We start from the raw sequence: 18,301 nt of genomic DNA, 5'->3' as shown, positions 1-18,301 counted from the left end.
AGAGAGTCAAGAGGACTCCCCTCTGCTCACTTCCTGGCTTGGCACAGTGCCTTTGTTTTTTTTGGTTTGTTTTTTTGGTATGAAGTTAAGGCTGCCCCATTTGTTATGTTCATCGGGTTTCCAGATCATAAACTAACCTAGATGCGAACGCTGAAGTCCCAACGGATGCCCCAGTTTGACTGCAGTGTTGCTGTACCGCGTTTCCGATGTCGCAACCATCCCTGGAGGCAGCTGCGACTGCTGACTTCTTCTCTTCAATGCAAATTCAAAGTCTATCGTCACGTCGAGGCGTATTTTCAAGGTTTAGGTTAAAAGCTGAACGACGTTACATGTTAAAAAATTAAAAAAAAATAAAAAATCATGTCGATAGTCTCAGATGAAGTGAGCCAAATGCAAAACGTGCTGCATCAGATTGCAAGAAATTCTGTTCTGTAATCGAAGCCAATCGCTCCACGTCCTTCCTTCAAATTGAACTTTTCTGCTTTTGAAGTCTTATTTATTTTATTTTTTTTAACATTCTCAGCTTCATAAATTTAGTGGAAAACCTAACCGACACAAATGTTTGGTGCGGCTCTAACAGCCTCCGTCAGGCCTAAGTGTCGCTTATATCGGGATCAAATTTAAGACGACAAATACAAAATGTTTCCCACCAATGTATAGATTTACAAAAGGGTTTTCAGCCGAGGCTCCATATACTTTGTGCGGGATACAGGTATCTTTTGTCAGGTCGTAGGTCGGGGGTTGGTGTACGATTATATTTAGTGGTAAAATTGCTCAAATATTTACCCACAATTCTAAGGAAACACTTCCTCCACAACAGGTGAAGCCGTGTTTCGACGTACAAATGACTATAAACACAATTGCCTTGCAAATAAGAACACAGAAGCAGGTTTAAAAAAAAAAAATTAAAAAAAAAATAATTTTAAAAAAAAAACTCGCTGGATGACAAACCCGAGAGTAACAGCTGACTTCCTGATCCGGTGACTCTCCCGGCGAAAACTCCCAGCGTTTTGAAAAGGGAGGGAACTATCTCGCAAACGCATGCAAAAAAAAAACAAAACAAAAAAACAACCTCTGGCTAAAGATCTGCCGCACAAGGAACGGTTTATTTTTTCCATCCCGACACGCCATGTCCGATAAACAAGCAGGAACGCGTTGTGAAGACTTGCGGGAGTCTCCGAGGAGGGCGCCGCCTCGTAGCCGAGCTTCACTCATTTTTGGCAGCACGCACCGTTTTTTTTTGTTTTTTTTTTTCCTTTTCTTCTCCCCCAACCACCACCACCACCACCACAAACTATTACATAACCTGAGACCACGTCGTCTTAAAAAAAAAAAAAAAAAAAACAGCAGCAGTGAAATCACGTCGGGGACTTACCGGCTGACCCGCCGGCGATAATCTGATGGGAAGCTTCCCGGAGGAGACTCTGCGGCTCCTCCGTTGTCATTGTCGGTGTTTTCGGGGTCCTAAACGAGGAAAACAAGAGAGTTGTGGTGGTGGTGGTGGTGGGGGGGGGGGTGGACGACAAACTTTTTACGACCTCTCCGCATTTAAACCGCTGCAGCGTGAAGACAGTTGTAACGTCGCGTACCTGCCGGCTTCCTGCTGCGCGCTGCTCGTTTGCATGTTGTCCCCGCCGCGGGCGTCTTGTCAATTTAAAAAAAAAAAAAAAAAGAAAAGGGAAAAAAAAAAAAAAACGAAACGAAAAGAAAAGTTTGCGTTGCTTCCCTGCGAGGGAGGGCAGCTCAAAGGTGCAAGCAGCGGTACCTCTCCCGAAGTGCTATCCAGGCTAGGCGAGGCTAACAGGGAATCGATTACCAGCGAACTCCCCGGTTCACATTTACCCTCCCCATTTACCTCGCAACAAACAATCAACACGTGAAAACACGGATAAACCCCAACTTTTTTTCTTTTTTTTTAATATACTATGCTTATATTGTTTAGTATTATATATGAGCGTTATATTTCATATACAGCCCACATCATGACTGCAGGCCAGCGTGCAGCCCAAACGCTTTAAGTCCCATCCAGGCTCATTCTTCAAATATATATATTGCCATTTATTATTTTAAAGGAACACTTCACCCAAAAGGATGAAACTCAGAAGCAAAGTGGAATTTGAACAGTAAAACAGCAATATGACTCGGTAATGCACATGGTAGATAGATAGATAGATAGATAGATAGATAGATAGATAGATAGTTATTCTGTCTAAATAATTCAATGCTGCCACTAGTAGGTAGCCTATCACCATTCAATATATAAACACCGTGGACATTTGCCAACAGGTGTTTCAGTATGATTATGTGCAGTTCAAAAATCATTTTGAAAAACATACAGTTCATGAACTGATAAGTTGCTCTTGAACATGTCTGAACACAGTTTGCATCATAGACCACGCCGACTGCAGTTTATGTAATGTAAATGTCACGTTTGACAAACTTCAGTGACCGTGAGTTGGCAAACAGTATCTGCTCTCCTTTTTGCATTTACTGCAAAGTTATTTCACACCGATGGTTCAACAGGTCATTAAGAGACCACTGTTTGAAGTTCCCACATGCTTTAACAGTTAACTGTAGTACATCAGAGGTAAAAGGGGTGTGTATGAGGCTCGACTTATGTTTCATTGTTAATCACACCTTATAATTGTACATGCTGTTCAACTTTGGCAACTTTAATCAGGACTATGTCCAGTTTTGTATAATACACCTCAGACTGCTGACAAACCCGTGTTGCCTTACAGGCAAAAAAAAAGGCAAGGCAAACATCGCTACTATGAGGTTTCTCAAATGTGAAGCATATTTTCAGAAAACCTCTTTAATGAGTTGCTGTGTCATAATTTTAAATGGCAAAATGTACAAAACACAATCATCCTCTGAAATATGATGATCTGTTATTAACTTAAAACAGCCAAACGGTGTTTAATATAATTAAAATTAGCTCCACCTCAACCAACCATAAGGGTAAAACGTTAGCTAACCATTAATGCAAATATATAATTAACCAAAATACATAGCATATTGTAGCCTATATATAAAACACACAAATGGGACTATTTTGCAAAGTTTATATTTTCACTTTTGATACTTACTTTTACATTTTGAATGCAGGATTTTTCACTTATCAGAGTAAATTTGCACTTAGGTACTGGAACATTTTGAAATGTTTCCATCAGCTTCTATGTTCATAAATTTGACTTATACTGTCAGTCTAACAAAGATCAAACAATTACAAAATGTCAGACTACACTAGAAAAATGACAACACGCACTGTTCAATATTTGATCATATTTACTATATAAACAAACAACTTGGAGGGAATCCTTTTCAGATGAAATGCTAATTAAAATCATTAGCTTAACACAGGACTTTTTATGTTTTATATTATGCACACACATCCTCCTATACAGCCACACGCTTTTCTGGGTAAATATTGTTTTTCAAATCTGATGTCTTTCATAACTCATGTAACATACATATTGACACAGCAAAAAAAAAAAAAACTGAAAATTTACTGCAAGGGTAACAAAATGTTCATCTATACCACAACACTGGAAACTTTGACCTTAAATTCAATATGATTTAAACTGTTATAAAGCATGCGGCTGCAGCCGTATTGCACCATGGAAAAGTTATTTTCTTTTTTGATGAGAAATGAAGGCACGCAGAAATACAGCAGTGAGCCCTGTAACGAGTTTTTCATTTTGCATGAGAGCAGCTATGGAACAACAAGTGCTTCAGACAAGCCGTAAAAATCAGGGATTTACAGCATATATTTGGCAGGAAAATGCCATTACTACTTTGACCCCCTTGGATAAGAAAAAGCAGAGCAACTCCACTCCAGTAAAACCTGTACACTGCAAGGCTGTATACCGGCACAGAGTAGGTAACTATTGGTTTATGAACAAAATGAATGAGAAGAGAAGGTTTTTTTTAGTGACATACTGCGTAAAAACTGTCCTTTTTCTTTTTCTTCAAGAGGAGCTTTTGACTACTATACAATTTTTGTTACTGTTGCATGAACCCTGCATTTCCTTATAATATGTTAAACAGCACTTATTGGCAAGAGAGTTTGTAAGGGAAGGCCAATGGAAGTTTTGTTCCAGCAAAAGAAAATAAGCCAAGAATATGTCTGAAGACATTTAAAACACACTGTAAAAATGTTGCTTGATTTTTTTTTTTTTTTTTGTTTGTTTTTTTTTGTAATTATTAGACGCATGTTCAGCAAAAATGAAGAGATATAACAGAAGAAATACTAAAACATTTAGACAATACATGTGTAAGATATTTGTGGTGAAAGAAATATTAAGGATTCTTAGTCTTTCAGTCAAAACTTCACTTTAGTATTACCAGAAAATATACTTTAATATTACAAATATTTTTTTCATAAATCAGTATGACACCTTTCAGAGTGGTATATATTTATATGGAAAAAATGTTCGGTGGAAGAACAAGAATATTTTGTTGTCAAAACAGAGAACCAAAGCTCATTACACTAAAAAATAATTGCATTATTCAACATGTAAATTTGCTTTGCTTTTTACATTGTGACATATATACTTCCAGAAGAAACTATATGAAATTTATAGAAATTATACAACCCAGCCCTACTGAATGCATTAATATGCAAGCAACATTTTGCCCTTTTGAAATAAAACCAAGTCTTTAAATACTGTAGCAGTTTATTTACACAAATCAAATTTGTAGCAGCAGATACATTTGTAAAAACTTCACCTGACAAATAACTAGTTTTCAGATAATTACTGGAGTAAAAGGTTTTGTATTTCCCTCTTAAATACAGTAAATTACTTCAAATAAGTACTGTACCTGGAAACCATACGTACTTTCTGCCACTGTGAAGTATTATATATGAAGTATTTGGTTAAGAAGGCCGGCTCCATCATTGGCTGCAATCTGGACAGCCTGGAAAAGGTGGTGGAGAGGAGGACACTGAGGAAACTGTTATCCATATTGGATCACCCTGATCACCCTCTCCACCACCTGCTGCAGGGACAGCGGAGCACTTCCTCCGCCAGACTCCTCCAGCTCCGCTGTCACAAGGACAGATACAGGAGATCATTCCTGCCCACTGCAATAAGACTGTACAATAACTCGCCTCTGGCAAAATCCATCACACAACAATAACACTGTTGTCTGTTGTGTTTTTCTTGGCTGTTTAAATATTAAAAAAAAAAAAAAAAAAAAAAAAAAGTCTTTTTTTCCCCCACTATTGTTTAGTTAGTTTTAATTTAATTATTCCATTCTATTTTATTTTATTCTATTTTATTGTATATACTGTGCATTTTTATATTTAATATTTTTTTACTGTTATTTTATTTCTTTCCTGCATCTGGAAATGCTGCTGTAGTGAAAAAAAATTTCCCCTTGGGGATTAATAAAGTATCTATCTATCTATCTATCTATCTATCTATCTATCTATCTATCTATCTATCTATCTATCTATCTATCTATCTATCTATCTATCTATCTATCTATCTGTCTGTCTGTCTAAATAGACTGCATGAAACAATATACACAAAAGTTGTGTTAACAAAGAGTCAGCAAAGGATTTGTACCGTTGATTTTATTTCCACACATGCATACAAGCGACATGAAGACACCATCGTTGAAACATTTGAAACACATTCTAGTGACAGTAACCAAACATACTCTGCTCTTAAATTACTCTGCGACACAACGGAAAGCGCACGTTTTCCCACACAAACGTGACCACTGTGGAAAACGGTGCCTTTTTATGCAAAAAGCCCCAAAATGTGAGAGAGAAAATAAATAACTAATATGAACACGAGCAAGACAGTGGTTTATCCAAAACAGTTCAAGTCATTCAAATATGTTGGTAGCTCTATTTAAAAAAAAACAAAAAAAAAAACGGTCTTCTCCTTTGTTGTTGACCATTAAAACTATGTGTGTGGTCTGAATATATAAACTGTATGTTCTGCAGTTTTAAGGGAGAAAAATGTAATTAGATGACCATCAGAAAAGGAAGTTTCACAGATGCACAGATGCTTTATACACGCAGTATATCACTCTTACAGTGTATATACCTTTTTTTTTATTCCATTGTCTCATTGTGAACCGCAGCAACATTACAATAATAGCAGGTCTGGGTCAAACTGTTTGCATTCTTGACTCTTCTTCTTTTGGCCTGCTTTATGCTAAATAAGTGAGATAAATATAAACAATAAAAGGATCCTTGAATGTAACTTTAATTGCTTCAGGAAAATCAGCTCCTTATTTTACGTGGAAAACCCAATTAGATACATCTTAGTGTAGAAATAATTTCTTGATCAACCAACAGAAAATTCATCAACTAGTTTGATAATCAATTAATAATACAATTCACTGGCTCCAGCAACTTAAATGGGAATACTTTTACTTTTTTAATATTTTCTATGATGATAAATTCAATATTTTGGGGATTTAAAGCTGTTTGAATAAATGTAATTATGTCAACTTGGATTCTGGAGTCTTAATTCATTTTAAAATGGAAACAATTGTTAGTTGAGGCCCTAAATTACATTAATATCATATTGGGATTATATTAGAACACTAAAATCTATGAATTTTATGAACGCTACATCAGTCCCTTCCAAGTGGCGAGTGAGAATTCAAAACTCTGGTACCTTTTTAGTTACTTGTGATTCATGTTGAATAATTACAGTAACACACAGCCAGACAAATCTGAGCAGAGGTTTGCGACGAAAACGATCTCTATGCGAGTGGAAATGTGACGCGTGGCGACCACAGACCATCGCAATCTTTAAAAAAAAAAAAAAAAAAAAAAAAAATTCTGACATCCCATTTCAACGATGAATTCAAGAGTGACGTTACGCCGAAGAAAAGCAGAGTTGAGACACTTTTCTGCCAAAATAAATAGCCTAACGAGACTCCTCATCCTGACATTTCTAAATCTAAATCTTCATTAAAGAAAAACAAAAAAATATCTCTGAGTACCTGTTCTGTAAGAAGGACATGAAACCCAGACTTCAGATGAGTGCAAACTCGTAGCGAGTGCTGTCATCGAGCCTCCCTGTAGTCAAAGCAGTCTTTGTTGTCCTTTTCACAGTAGAGTGGGGCCCTTGGTGGTGTAGTTCATGGCGGGGAAGTGCCTGCTGTCGACGTCCCAGTGGCCGAGCGGCTGGTGGGAGGCAGACGGGAGGCCGGGGTTCCAGTGGTTAATGTAGCTGGCCATGAGTAAGGTCAGCTCCAGTATCTGCCATGACAGCAAAAAAAACCAAACAAACAAAGAGTTAATGGATTTAACATTATGACATGGATGTGTTTTATTTGATTCTGGGGAGCTGGGAACCCAGAGATGCTCACAGAAAACCGGAGAAATCCAACTTATCTGCAATCAAGAATGAAGTTAGCCCCGTTAGCATCCACTACAGTCGTAATACGACCCTGTGTTAAAGCTCCGTTGAGATTCCGCACATAAAATAGCAGAAACAACCTGTTTTCTTCGTTAACGTGTCAGCTGATGCTTAAGATCACAAACTTCTTTTACAGACCGATCCTTACAGCCTTCAGATAAACTCATCACCATCTTCCATGTTTCAAATATTGAAATTTGACAATTGAAATTGCTTCTTGGTGGCATTAATTATTTCAACCATTTCTAAAAAAAAATGTACCGGCGTAAACCGGATTCGTACCTTTGGTTTTGCCATCGCAAACATCAGCTTCTCCACGCTCTTCTTCCCAACCCCAGGCTCCCTCTGCTGGCTTGTGACCACCATGAAATCGTCACGGCAACCACCGAAGGTAATCACAGACTGGTGGGAGTGCGTGAGCAGCGTGTGCTGAGAAATGAAATGCATTGCTAGTGTGAAACGTGCAGTGAAACGGATATAAACAGGGCTCCGATTTTTAAAATTTTTTTTTTTATTGCCGATCCCAATATAGAGCATGGAATTCATTTGGGAAAATCATTTTGGTTTCTGCGTTTTTTGAGCGCTCAATTGAGCGTGAAGAAGTGTGACATAATTTCCAGCAACTTCGTCTGATTTTCACTTTGTTCTTCTCTCGTACTTTTCCGAAGAACACATGAGCAACGCCGCGCGCCAGACCGAGAGTGAAGTGGATCAATATGGGCTGCCGAAAATTACAGAGCTCACGTTAACAAGGTTTACATGTTGGAACGGCTGTCTGTCAGGGTCAAGTATGTCAAATCAGACGCTAGCCTTTTTATTTTCCTTTTGGATTTCTGGTCTTCGAAACACCACAACATAAAAATCCTTCCAGACCAGAGCAGCTGTGGCCGATCCAGCTGAGAACTGCAGTTTGTTAAAAGAAATCTCAGTTTTCCAGTTGTGAAGTGAAGCAACAGTATATGTTGGAATAGATTTTTTTTTTTTTTTTTTAATTTAAAAAATGTTAGCAAGATGTAAACAAGATGTCGGGACGGTCCGTGTTGATGGATGTGTTTTCTCCACACAGCCTGAAACTCACCATGGTGTAGTCCAGCACACACAGTCCATCCTCATTGACTGCCAGCCACACCTGGCTCTGCTCCACAGGAGAGGGAGGGACAGGCTGTGGAGACAGGGGAAATATAGAAAGGTTGTTTAACAGATGTCATTATCCTGTTAAACATTACAGCGTCATCGCTGGGTCTTCTTCGTGGCCTCAGATTGGGTCCACAGCTTGATGCATGGCTGATTTAGGGGCTAAATGAATTTTTACTTTCGACAAAAGATCAAGAGTATCTTCTTGTTTTCAATTGGATTGAACAGACAACTGAACATAACAGACAAATACTAACTTTGTGGCACAAGAGAGAGACTAAATGCCCTCACTGGGCCTGCATACATTACCCAGCATGACTTGAGGTCCGACACGGATGCCAAACATTATCATGTCATTGTTTACTACATGTTTACATTCATTTGTCAGATCTTCCAATGTAGAAATGAGCAGATTTTTTGTTTTTTTTTCTTGAAGTTTATGGCGCAAACAAAACACCGCAGTTAGCATCATCTTATCTTCTGGGGCCTTTGAAATTAAGCACGTATATTCCCGAGGAGCTTCATGGCATTTGCATTTCAGATGGTAGATCGGATCAGCGGAGGGACACTGTCAATGATTGGCTGTTACATTGTGGTGAGGTTCAGATGAGGGTTTAGATTAGGGTTAGGGACGGTAAAACAACCAATCACGGCAAAACAGAATTCAGAGCTGCGTCCCTCCGGCTGATCCAACCTGGCACCAACCTCGTCGGAGTTGTCGGGATTATTACTTTATGTTTGCCATCAGTCCCGACCGATCGGTACCCATTCCCACGAGTTCTCAAGTCTTTATCCGATTGCGAAGCATGCTGGGTATGCGGGCTCAGCACGGGCAACATGCAACCGAAAACAACAGAAGAGAGACACTGTACATTTTAGTTTTTACCTTGGCGCTGAAGAGCTTGGCTCCAAACAGGGGCCACTTCCGAGCCACAGTCAGGTATATTCTCACACACTCGGATGCACTGCAGCCACGCAGCATTGACCACTTGGTGGCCAGACGCTCGGTAAGATCTCTGAAAGGAGAAAAGGAACAGTGGGTTCATTTGTGGCTACATCGGGCAGACATGCTTTGTTTTTTGCTGCAAGAGGATACTGCCGTAAACAAATCAAAAGAAAATGCAGGGCACCATATTTATCTTGAAATCGGCGATTTTGTTTTACCTGAGCTGCTCTGAGCTGCAGTCCTGTTTGTAGCGTTTGGGGTAGAAGCGCTCTAATGCTTGCAGGAGAATCAGCTGAGATTTAGGCTGAGGAGAGCCGGCAGGAGAGGAGGCAGCTGGTCGCTCCAAATCACCGTGTTCGACCTGGGGGACAAACAGCAGAAGGAGAGAGCGAAAGGGAAAGACGGTTTTAAAACACCGAAAATCTGCAGAGTAGACGACAAAACAAAGAAACCACGAAACAAATCTTTTTATCCCAATAAGTTTGGTTTCTTGACATAATCTTTCCAGACCTGTGCCATGAGCGCAGCCACTTCAAGGGCCAGCTCTTTGTTCACCGGGAAGTGGCCCTGCTGAACTTCATCGTTCACCTGGTACGCCAGCAGGAGGCGCTCACGTTCTGTCTCTCCCTTTACCTGAGATCTGAAACACAGCCTGCACATGCCCACATAACGCACACAATGCCATTAAAACTGTTTTCCTCTTAAAAGTCCTGCAAAATGAATAAACTCTGTGTTGAGTCTGACAGAGCCCACACGCTAAGACAGAAATCCTACCTGCTCTTGTATGTTAGTCGAACTATCCGTGTGCCCTCGTTTTTCCCAGGATGCAGTTCCTTGAGAGCTTGCTCCCACTTGGAAATGACATCACAGATCTAGCAACGGGGATAAAAGTCTCCAGTCAGACGTATACACTTTTCCCCCCCCTTATTTTGGTTTGAGTCAGCAGGTGGCAGCAGCTACATCTACAACACTGAGATCTACTGTACAGCATTTCATCCAGATGGAGTTATAGAAGGTTCATTTGTGGGCTGGTTAAACACGATGGAACAATTTCAGTGACCATAATGAAAATGAAGTGGAAACACTGGTTTTACCATGATTGACTGAAATCAAATTACAGAGGAAGGCCGCGATATGCTGGACTATGTTCACATCTGAAAACCAAAAAGTCCCGAAAAGTTTTCAAAGCCTCAATTTGTCAAAACAGTCCCACACAACTCATTACGGATACTCTAAATTATTAGGTGACATGAGACGAAGGATTTGGTGAGATGCACAAACAGAAAGGCAAAAAGCCTCCGTGGTGCGCGGCTGGTTTCGTGCTCGGCGACCCGCAGCTTTACCTTGGCAGACGGCTGCAGGCAGTGCTCCAGGTCTTTGCCCGACGGATCGTCGGTGAAGAGGGCGAACCCAGTCAGCGGAGGCTTCCTCATGCCGATCCTCTGGTTCAGCGTGTTGAGGAACTCCTCCACTGTGGTGGAGCCATCGAAACCCACCACCTAAATGGAAAAAGCAAAACAAAAGGAGTGATGTCACTCTCATTGAAAAGAGGCACCGCAAACCAGACCCAGCCTCTAATGCTGTGATCCAAATTGCCTACTTGGGCTACTAAGATTCCCTAGTTTGAGTGCATAAGCGCGTTTACAATGGAGTACAGAAACATGCGGTGCACTACAAGTACCAGGATGATGCACTCAAAACAGTCCAAAAAAGAAGTGTGAAGCCGCTGGACACTTTCCACCCTAAACTGTCGCCATCTTGGTCCAAGTCCAAACTGTTCAATTTATTAGCAATTAAAAAAAAAAAAAAAAAGTAAACGGCAGGAGCTGCAACAGGAAATAACCCGTGCATTATAAAGCGATGCTGCTTTCCTTCCCACTGGGAAACACAGGCTGGGATGTGTCGAACTGAACCAAAATGAACAAACTGAAGGAAACCCGAAGGAAAATCTGTGTGTTTAAGATGTTAATAGGACGAACTAATAATGCAGCCGGAGTAAGAATTGTGTTTCCGTCTAACTCCGTGTTACCTGGTAGGTGTTGTTCATGAAGTGAACCGGGATGCTGAAAGGCAGCGAGTGGTGGTAGGGGTTCCTCAGCAGGATGGAAACTATCTCCATCCGTGAAGGTTTCGCCTCCCGCTCTCCGTTCTGCAGCGTACGCTCCAAAGATCTCTGACAGTACACCGCGTACTTCCCCACCTCACTCCTGCGTGGAGAAATCCAAATAGTATGAATAACCTTTTTTTTTTTTTTTTCTGCTGTGTTTGAAGGACTCGGGAGTCAACATGAAGCTCGAGTTTACTCACCTTGGGTCAGCGTTGTGTTGCAGGTACTGTCTCAGGTACCAGAGGAAATGTTGTTGAGGAAGGAAAAGAGCCACGCACAGAGACAACAGCTGCCAACACTACAGGGAAATAAGAAAATATCACGTATTTTGTTGTCAGTTTACAGGTGGTGCAAATCAAACTGAAATAATTTGAATTTTTCTTCGGCTGCCCCGGCTCTTTTGTAAACATTTCTTCGGACCTGCGTGAGCGAGTAGTGGTGTGGCGTGCGGCGGTTGGTCTGTTTGATGAGCTGACAGTACATCTCGTTCTGCAGCTCTGGGTGGGTCAGGCACACCTGCAATGCATTCTGGGCCAGCGAGGTGTGGTAATCGACGGAGGGAGACTCCACCAGCACGTTGATGAAGAGCTGACAGGACTGCGGAGAAGTAAAGGCTGAGATTTAATGGCGTTGAATGACCAGCAGGGGGAGGCAAACACACACCAGGAAATCCAAATATATTCTGGAAGGAGCAGATATTTAATTCGATTTAAAACAGCTAAATAAATACTGGGTGATGCTAATATGCAGTGGGTGAGCTCCAGCGTGACGGAGGAAACATGAACTTCATTATTTTGTTCTCAGAGTTGAGAACAAAGAAGCCATTTAACAGCTTTTCATCGTCAGATTCATTAACGCTTCAAAGACATGAAGTGGAGCACAGAGTTGAAAAGCGTGTCACCACCATTCAGTCTGTTTCATTGTGTGCACTTTGGGGACATTTTTTTTAAGGCTGGCTGGTCAAAAAAAAAAGAGCCAATCCCATTCAGCCTTCAATCCCGCAGCCCGACTGTAGTTCGGTGGGGCTGTGAAGCATGACTCGGGCAGGGAGGGGGGGCTCCTGGGTGGGCACACAGAGGGCTACGGGTTTGACATAAGAATAAGGGATCTGCCATCTTCCTACAAGGTCCCCTGTTCTCCTGTGGTTTCCATATCCATGGCTGCCACTCTCTTAAAGGCCCTGACCTCCCATGTCTCCTCTTAAAAAGGAGTCTGCTTTCACACTGGCTCTAAACCACAGCAACGGTTAGCCCCAATCAGAGCAGATAATCAAGGCCATTATCTCTCTTCCACACTTTTTGATGAGTCGGGCCCCTCGGTCTGGAGACTTTGATCTGGTAAGAGAAAACGAGCCAAAGAGCGAATCCAGGGAGCAAAAAAAAAAAAAAAGAAAAAGGGGGGGGGGGCTACATTGGGGACAAACTGGAGTAGGGATGGATGATGCCTTGAACAGACCCTCTTAGTGAGAGAGGCAGACAGAAAGGGATTCAAAGGAAAAGGGATAAAAGGGAAAAAGGAGAATCACAAATAAGCGGGCTGGGACAGAAGAAACAGGCAAGAGAGGAGGGTGAGAGGCGGCGAGACTGACCTTGAAAAGCTTGAGAGCCTCCGTCTGCAGAGCTTCAGAGGGCAGAGTGGTGAGAGGCGAGCGCAGGCCCTCCTTACAGAAGCTCAAGGCCTCGCTCTTCCACAACACAGAGTCTGGGAAAAGAACGAGACACACACACACACACACACACACACACACACACACACACACACACACACACACACACACACACACACACACACATAAATATAAAGCCACCCAAATACATGCGCACACAGACAAACACAGATTGAGTTTCAAAGCTTGTAATGACTTAACAGCTGAGAAGAATTCAGTCACTGCTACAGTCGTAAACAGTGTCTGCAGAGTGGATTAAGGCTGTCAGACAACACGGATCAAAATAACACGTAGCATGCTACCGAGCAATATTGTATCCACTTACGGGGAGACACTGCATGCCTGAGCACTTCAGTCAATGCATCTACTGTGTTTGTGCGTAAGTGTTACAAATATATTTTCGGGGGGTGTCTCCGAAAAAGACGGACAACCATTTCTCAGATTTCTCCTTTTGTGTACTGTAGAAATAAGTACAGATTACTTTTTTAAAAATAGTAAAGCTGTTCCTATTTTGTGCAGAATATATGAAATAAATAAACCCAGTGCCATCACGTGCAGAAAACATTTGGCTACTTGAGAAAACACACATGTATTCATACTTTAAGTGACATTTCAAAATCTTAAATCTTGAATTATAACCGAATTATTAGCAACTAACATGATTAATGACTACGTTTTCTTAAGACAACAAAATCAGAGGTTAGAGATGATCAACTCTCTTCATTTTAGTGCTTAACACTAAAGACAGTTTGGATAAATTATAAACTAAATTGAAAGTCAAACATCTTAAATGTCTTCTAACAAATCAGGCTTGTATTAGATATTAATACACTACTTACAGGTTTAAGAAATTGACTACGTAATTGTAAATTCCTTACTTTCCCCTCCTCTTCTATTAGTTTATTACTGTCACTAATAAAAAGCACAAATGCCTCCCAGAGCAACTTCAAAATGGACCAAACAACAAATCAACAAATGCAGCTGAAGTTTTTTTTTTTTTTTTGTCATACTAATAGATTTCTCACCGGGGTCTCCCTCCGCATCGAGGAGTTTACCGATGAGCTGCTCGTACTCTGTTCCTACTTTGAAGGTTGCGCTGCTGCCGGCTGCCACAGTCAGGTGATACAACCATGTATCCTGTGGTAAAGAAAACGTACTAATTAATATAGAAACAGAGAAACAAAATAGGTTCGAGTGCAGTAGCTTTGGATGAAAAAAACGACTCGGCATTTTATTGAGACACTTCCTGTTCCACTACCTTCTCCTGCTTGGTGCCAATGAGCAGGTACGTCGGACTCTGGTCCCTCGGCTGGACCACCAAGGTGCAGTGGGAGGAGAGGAAACCTCGACTGCCTGCCTCGTAGTCTTCGTCTGAGTCGCAGGAGCGATCCACTTCCTGCACTGATGCCTCCCGGATCTGCAGCTGACCAAGAGGCAGCTGAAACAGAGGATCAAACAAAAGAACTGTGAGAACTGGTAACATAAATATATAAATCTACAGAAAATAGTCTATACATGAAGTATCAAGTATGTTTGAGTGAAAACATATTAAATAGATGTCATTTTTCTTGTTTTTGCGTTAGTTGCAAGCAAATACTTGCAAGAGAGTTCATTTAATTCCTCTTTCTCTATTGTTTATTTGTCAAAAGCCTATAAATAATACCTATTTAAACATGAGTATGCGCTTGGAAAATCTTAGACGAGTCTTGACAACATCTAACTAACGATTAAATTCAAAGCAGGTAAGGTTTCAGTCAGGAGTAGAGCGAGAGAGAGAGAGACTTGTTTTAAAAAAAAAAACCTTGTCCTCCTGGTTGCGATAGTAGTACAAGACTTTTCCAACCAAAGAACACCACACCAGCTTGGAGTGTCCGTGTTTGACCTGAAATGAAAAGGAAACGGTTTAATTTCAGGACACGTTTAAAGGCTATTTTGGCAGTTTGTCACGACAGTAGTAACATGAGATCAGGTGTTTTTTTTGTGCATTTTTTTTTTTAAATTCAGGTCGAGTTTTTTAAATAGCTTGACAGATGTTGATGTGGGAATTCCTACATGTGAGCAGCAGACGTCCCGAGTTTGCAGGTAGGCATACCAATCACTTGAGATAAACTTTTTATGTCAAAGACACCTGCTGAATAAATGCCCCCCCCCCCCACCCGCATTCAGCTACATTTTAACCAGGGATGCAGCTGGACATGATAATTACACATCACTTTCTGAGAAGGAGAGGAGAAATATGCGCGGAACGATGATGTCACTGGAGGATGCCTTCCAGACAAAGCCAGCTGTGCATCCCTCACAAGGGAGGGGGGGGGGGGGGGGGGTCGCCGGGGTCAACTGCGCTCTGAGAGGCAAAAACATCTCTTGTCTGAACTGCGATCTTGTCAGAACCGGAAGATCAAAGCCGGCTCGCGGGAAGGCATCGGGATGTTGCTTGAGAGGACGTGGGCCCCATCGTCTCAGCTCGAGGCTGTCGGTCATCTGCCAGAGAGTCGTCACACACGCCCGTCAGCTGTTTAAGTATTTTAATTTTACCAGCGGACAGCTAAGGAGAGACTGGAGGAATTAAAGAGCCGTGTAACATTCCAGCAGCTCTGGTCTCGCGGCCCTGTCCCAACGTGAAGGAGGTTTTCAAAAATCTGCCCGCTCGAGTGCTCCGTCCGACCCTCCCCACCTCAGTGACAAACACACCGTATGGCACATTATATCTGCCTGAGCGGATGCTAAATCTGAAAACAAGTTATTTTTGGTATCATCTTCAGAGAGAAACCCTCTCTAATCTAAACCTCTAACAAAATATACTATAAATGGTGCAGGGAAGTCAGGAACTTGAAAAAAAAAAAAAAGGTTAACTCTTGACCTAAATTGATGTCAGTTAAAAAGAAAACGTGACTATATTATTCCAGTAAAGACAAACAAGCACACACAATTTGTGTAATCCCTGATGTTAGAGAAAATTGAACTGAAAAATGCGAAATGGGTGACTGATATTGAAAACCAATTAATTATTTAAGTACCTTTCAAGAAAAATTTGCAAAAATGTCCTTCCAATACTCCTTCTAGCTTCTCAAATGTGAACATTTGCATTTGGAATACTTCTGAAAACCAATTTTCACCAAATGCTCAGTGTTAAATGTTAATTACTGAGCTTCAGAGACTGTTTTCAGTCTTCCTTAAGTTCTTTAAGTTTTGAAGATTAGTTTAGATAATAAACCGTGACATCTGACCTTTGTAAGCCAACCCCTCACAGTGGGCTTTGCCGTCGTCTCCACAGTAACCGGCGTGCTGGCCTGGACTTTGAGTATGTTCTGCAGAACCCTGATCCACTCCTCCAGGATGTTGGGTGAATCAGCGGTCAGGTAAAAGGTCTTCTTCTCCGTAATCAACTGATTAGACCAAAAAGAGAGCAAGATGGGGAAAAATGCTAAGCCAGGCAGAGATAGCGTCGCCATGTCAGAAGAGATCAGAATCAGCTTCCGAAGAGCCGGGAAAACATTCCAGTCTAACGCTATACCTGATGTCATCTTAAGCTGCTTCTGTGGTATGCAGCAGTGAAGCCCCACCGTGATGCCTACTAAGTGTGTGGGAATTTCTCGGTGTCCCACTACAAATGTTTTTTCTTTTCTTTTTCTTTTAATGCCACTAACACATCTTTACCAATATTTTCGATACTTTTATCACTCATGAGCAGTAAATGTCAGTCTTTTTTGTGAGGAGTCCTGTGCAACGCCTGTCAGATGCATGTTTTCACTCACTTGAAATGTCTGCGCTCCTTCTCCACGGACTATACAGCAGGACGAGTTCAGCTCAATCTGACCCTGAGGTTTCCTGATCACATCACTCTGAAAACACACAAGACAAAATCATCATTTTCATCCAAAATGGTGTAAGAATTCCTTCAGAAACAGCAACTGCAGTGACTATAAATGCCTTAAAGTCCATTCTTGTTAAGTTCACAGGTGTAAAGGTGGTCCTACTGCAGCCATCCAACAGATAAACACTCAAAATTTTGAAATACTCATGCAATGTTTTCTGTGCAGATTTGCAAAACCTTAGAAGGAAGCAGACAGGCGTGCTTGGAAGCGAGAGACACACTCACAGGAGATTTATAGTAGAGGATCTCTCCATTCCTCAGGATGAACCAGCGACGTTTCCACGCTTTCACCTGACTGCCCATCTTCAGCAGGTACCCGGACTTCTCCAGCATCTCCTGCAGACACGAAACAACACAGGAGTTCTTTTCAGCAGCCATCTTGATTGAATAGTAACGCAGTGAAAGGGACGGCGAAAGGGTTTCAGTACGTAAAAGAAGGATTGTACTCACAGGCCCGGTGCTCTCGCAGGAGTAGGACGAGGTCCGCTGAACTTTATGCTCCGGCTCAGAGTAGTCACTGTCCAAGGAGTAGGCGTCAGGAGGAATGGCATAATCGCTCTCTGAGCTGATGGAGGACATGGACACACCTGTGGCACAGAAGAGTCACAGAGAAAACCCGGAAAACTTACGGAAATGTTTGACAAACAAGCAGCAGCTCTGATACGAGAATATATTGCAGCAAAAACAGGATATCGGGCTCTTGAATTGGAAATCTACTGTCAAAATACTCATGCTATTGTAATGTAACATTTTGCAACTGGAAAACCGTCTAGTCAGCAGAAAAAGTCACATTGTTGTCGCTTTTATGCTCCATTTCTGCGTGAATGGTGAATTTTAAAGAGAAAAAAAGTCCAGACTGTTGACAAGTTTTCTATCAAACCACATTATTGTTTTGCCACGTGAAACATAATGCATCTACAAGTCACCATGTAATTACGACATTATTGTTTTCACCGTGCCGTCTACGCTGTGGTTTTAAGTCCTCACCTCTCTTGACGGCACGCGGGCTCCCGGGCACGCTGCTCTTCCTGTCCGGACTCAGGATGGAGGTCCGCAAACTGGCCAGAGAGCTGCTGTCATCCTCCGACCCGGAGTCATCGTCCGGCAGAGGCACGCTGCTGATCTGAGTGGCTTTCTGGAAACAAACACAGAGAACACGGTGCAGATGAAAGCTGGTCTCGTG

At 41.7% G+C, this 18,301-nt stretch overlaps 2 protein-coding genes across 3 annotated transcripts in view; both read right to left on the bottom strand.

Annotated features, from left to right (window-relative positions):
- slc25a21 (solute carrier family 25 member 21) overlaps positions 1–1,616 on the bottom strand; it is an 83,704-nt gene extending 82,088 nt beyond the window's left edge. Inside the window, exons 1-2 of the mRNA XM_069152727.1 lie at positions 1,590–1,616; positions 1,376–1,464 (exon numbers count right to left, since the gene is read on the bottom strand). Coding sequence (XP_069008828.1) covers positions 1,376–1,445 — 70 coding nt within the window. The 5' untranslated portion in view covers positions 1,446–1,464; positions 1,590–1,616. The remainder of the gene's footprint in view (positions 1–1,375; positions 1,465–1,589) is intronic.
- A 3,947-nt stretch (positions 1,617–5,563) lies between these two features.
- Positions 5,564–18,301, bottom strand: part of plekhh1 (pleckstrin homology domain containing, family H (with MyTH4 domain) member 1) — an 82,545-nt gene continuing 69,807 nt past the window's right edge. For both annotated transcript variants that reach the window (XM_069152724.1, XM_069152726.1), the window contains 20 exons: positions 18,106–18,253; positions 17,569–17,705; positions 17,344–17,454; positions 17,000–17,086; positions 16,472–16,630; positions 15,046–15,126; positions 14,503–14,682; positions 14,270–14,381; positions 13,167–13,279; positions 11,999–12,175; positions 11,779–11,876; positions 11,501–11,678; positions 10,815–10,970; positions 10,246–10,343; positions 9,982–10,123; positions 9,690–9,832; positions 9,412–9,541; positions 8,470–8,553; positions 7,674–7,820; positions 5,564–7,231 (listed from right to left, as the gene is read on the bottom strand). In XM_069152724.1, coding sequence (XP_069008825.1) covers positions 7,079–7,231; positions 7,674–7,820; positions 8,470–8,553; positions 9,412–9,541; positions 9,690–9,832; positions 9,982–10,123; positions 10,246–10,343; positions 10,815–10,970; positions 11,501–11,678; positions 11,779–11,876; positions 11,999–12,175; positions 13,167–13,279; positions 14,270–14,381; positions 14,503–14,682; positions 15,046–15,126; positions 16,472–16,630; positions 17,000–17,086; positions 17,344–17,454; positions 17,569–17,705; positions 18,106–18,253 — 2,634 coding nt within the window. In that variant the 3' untranslated portion in view covers positions 5,564–7,078. The remainder of the gene's footprint in view (positions 7,232–7,673; positions 7,821–8,469; positions 8,554–9,411; positions 9,542–9,689; positions 9,833–9,981; positions 10,124–10,245; positions 10,344–10,814; positions 10,971–11,500; positions 11,679–11,778; positions 11,877–11,998; positions 12,176–13,166; positions 13,280–14,269; positions 14,382–14,502; positions 14,683–15,045; positions 15,127–16,471; positions 16,631–16,999; positions 17,087–17,343; positions 17,455–17,568; positions 17,706–18,105; positions 18,254–18,301) is intronic.

The sequence above is a fragment of the Embiotoca jacksoni genome, unplaced genomic scaffold (genome assembly GCF_022577435.1).
Source record: "Embiotoca jacksoni isolate LCO1_2020_lvr unplaced genomic scaffold, fEmbJac1.0.p SCAF_18, whole genome shotgun sequence".
Lineage (NCBI taxonomy): Eukaryota > Metazoa > Chordata > Actinopteri > Embiotocidae > Embiotoca > Embiotoca jacksoni.
This window is presented reverse-complemented; position numbering and strand designations above follow the sequence as displayed.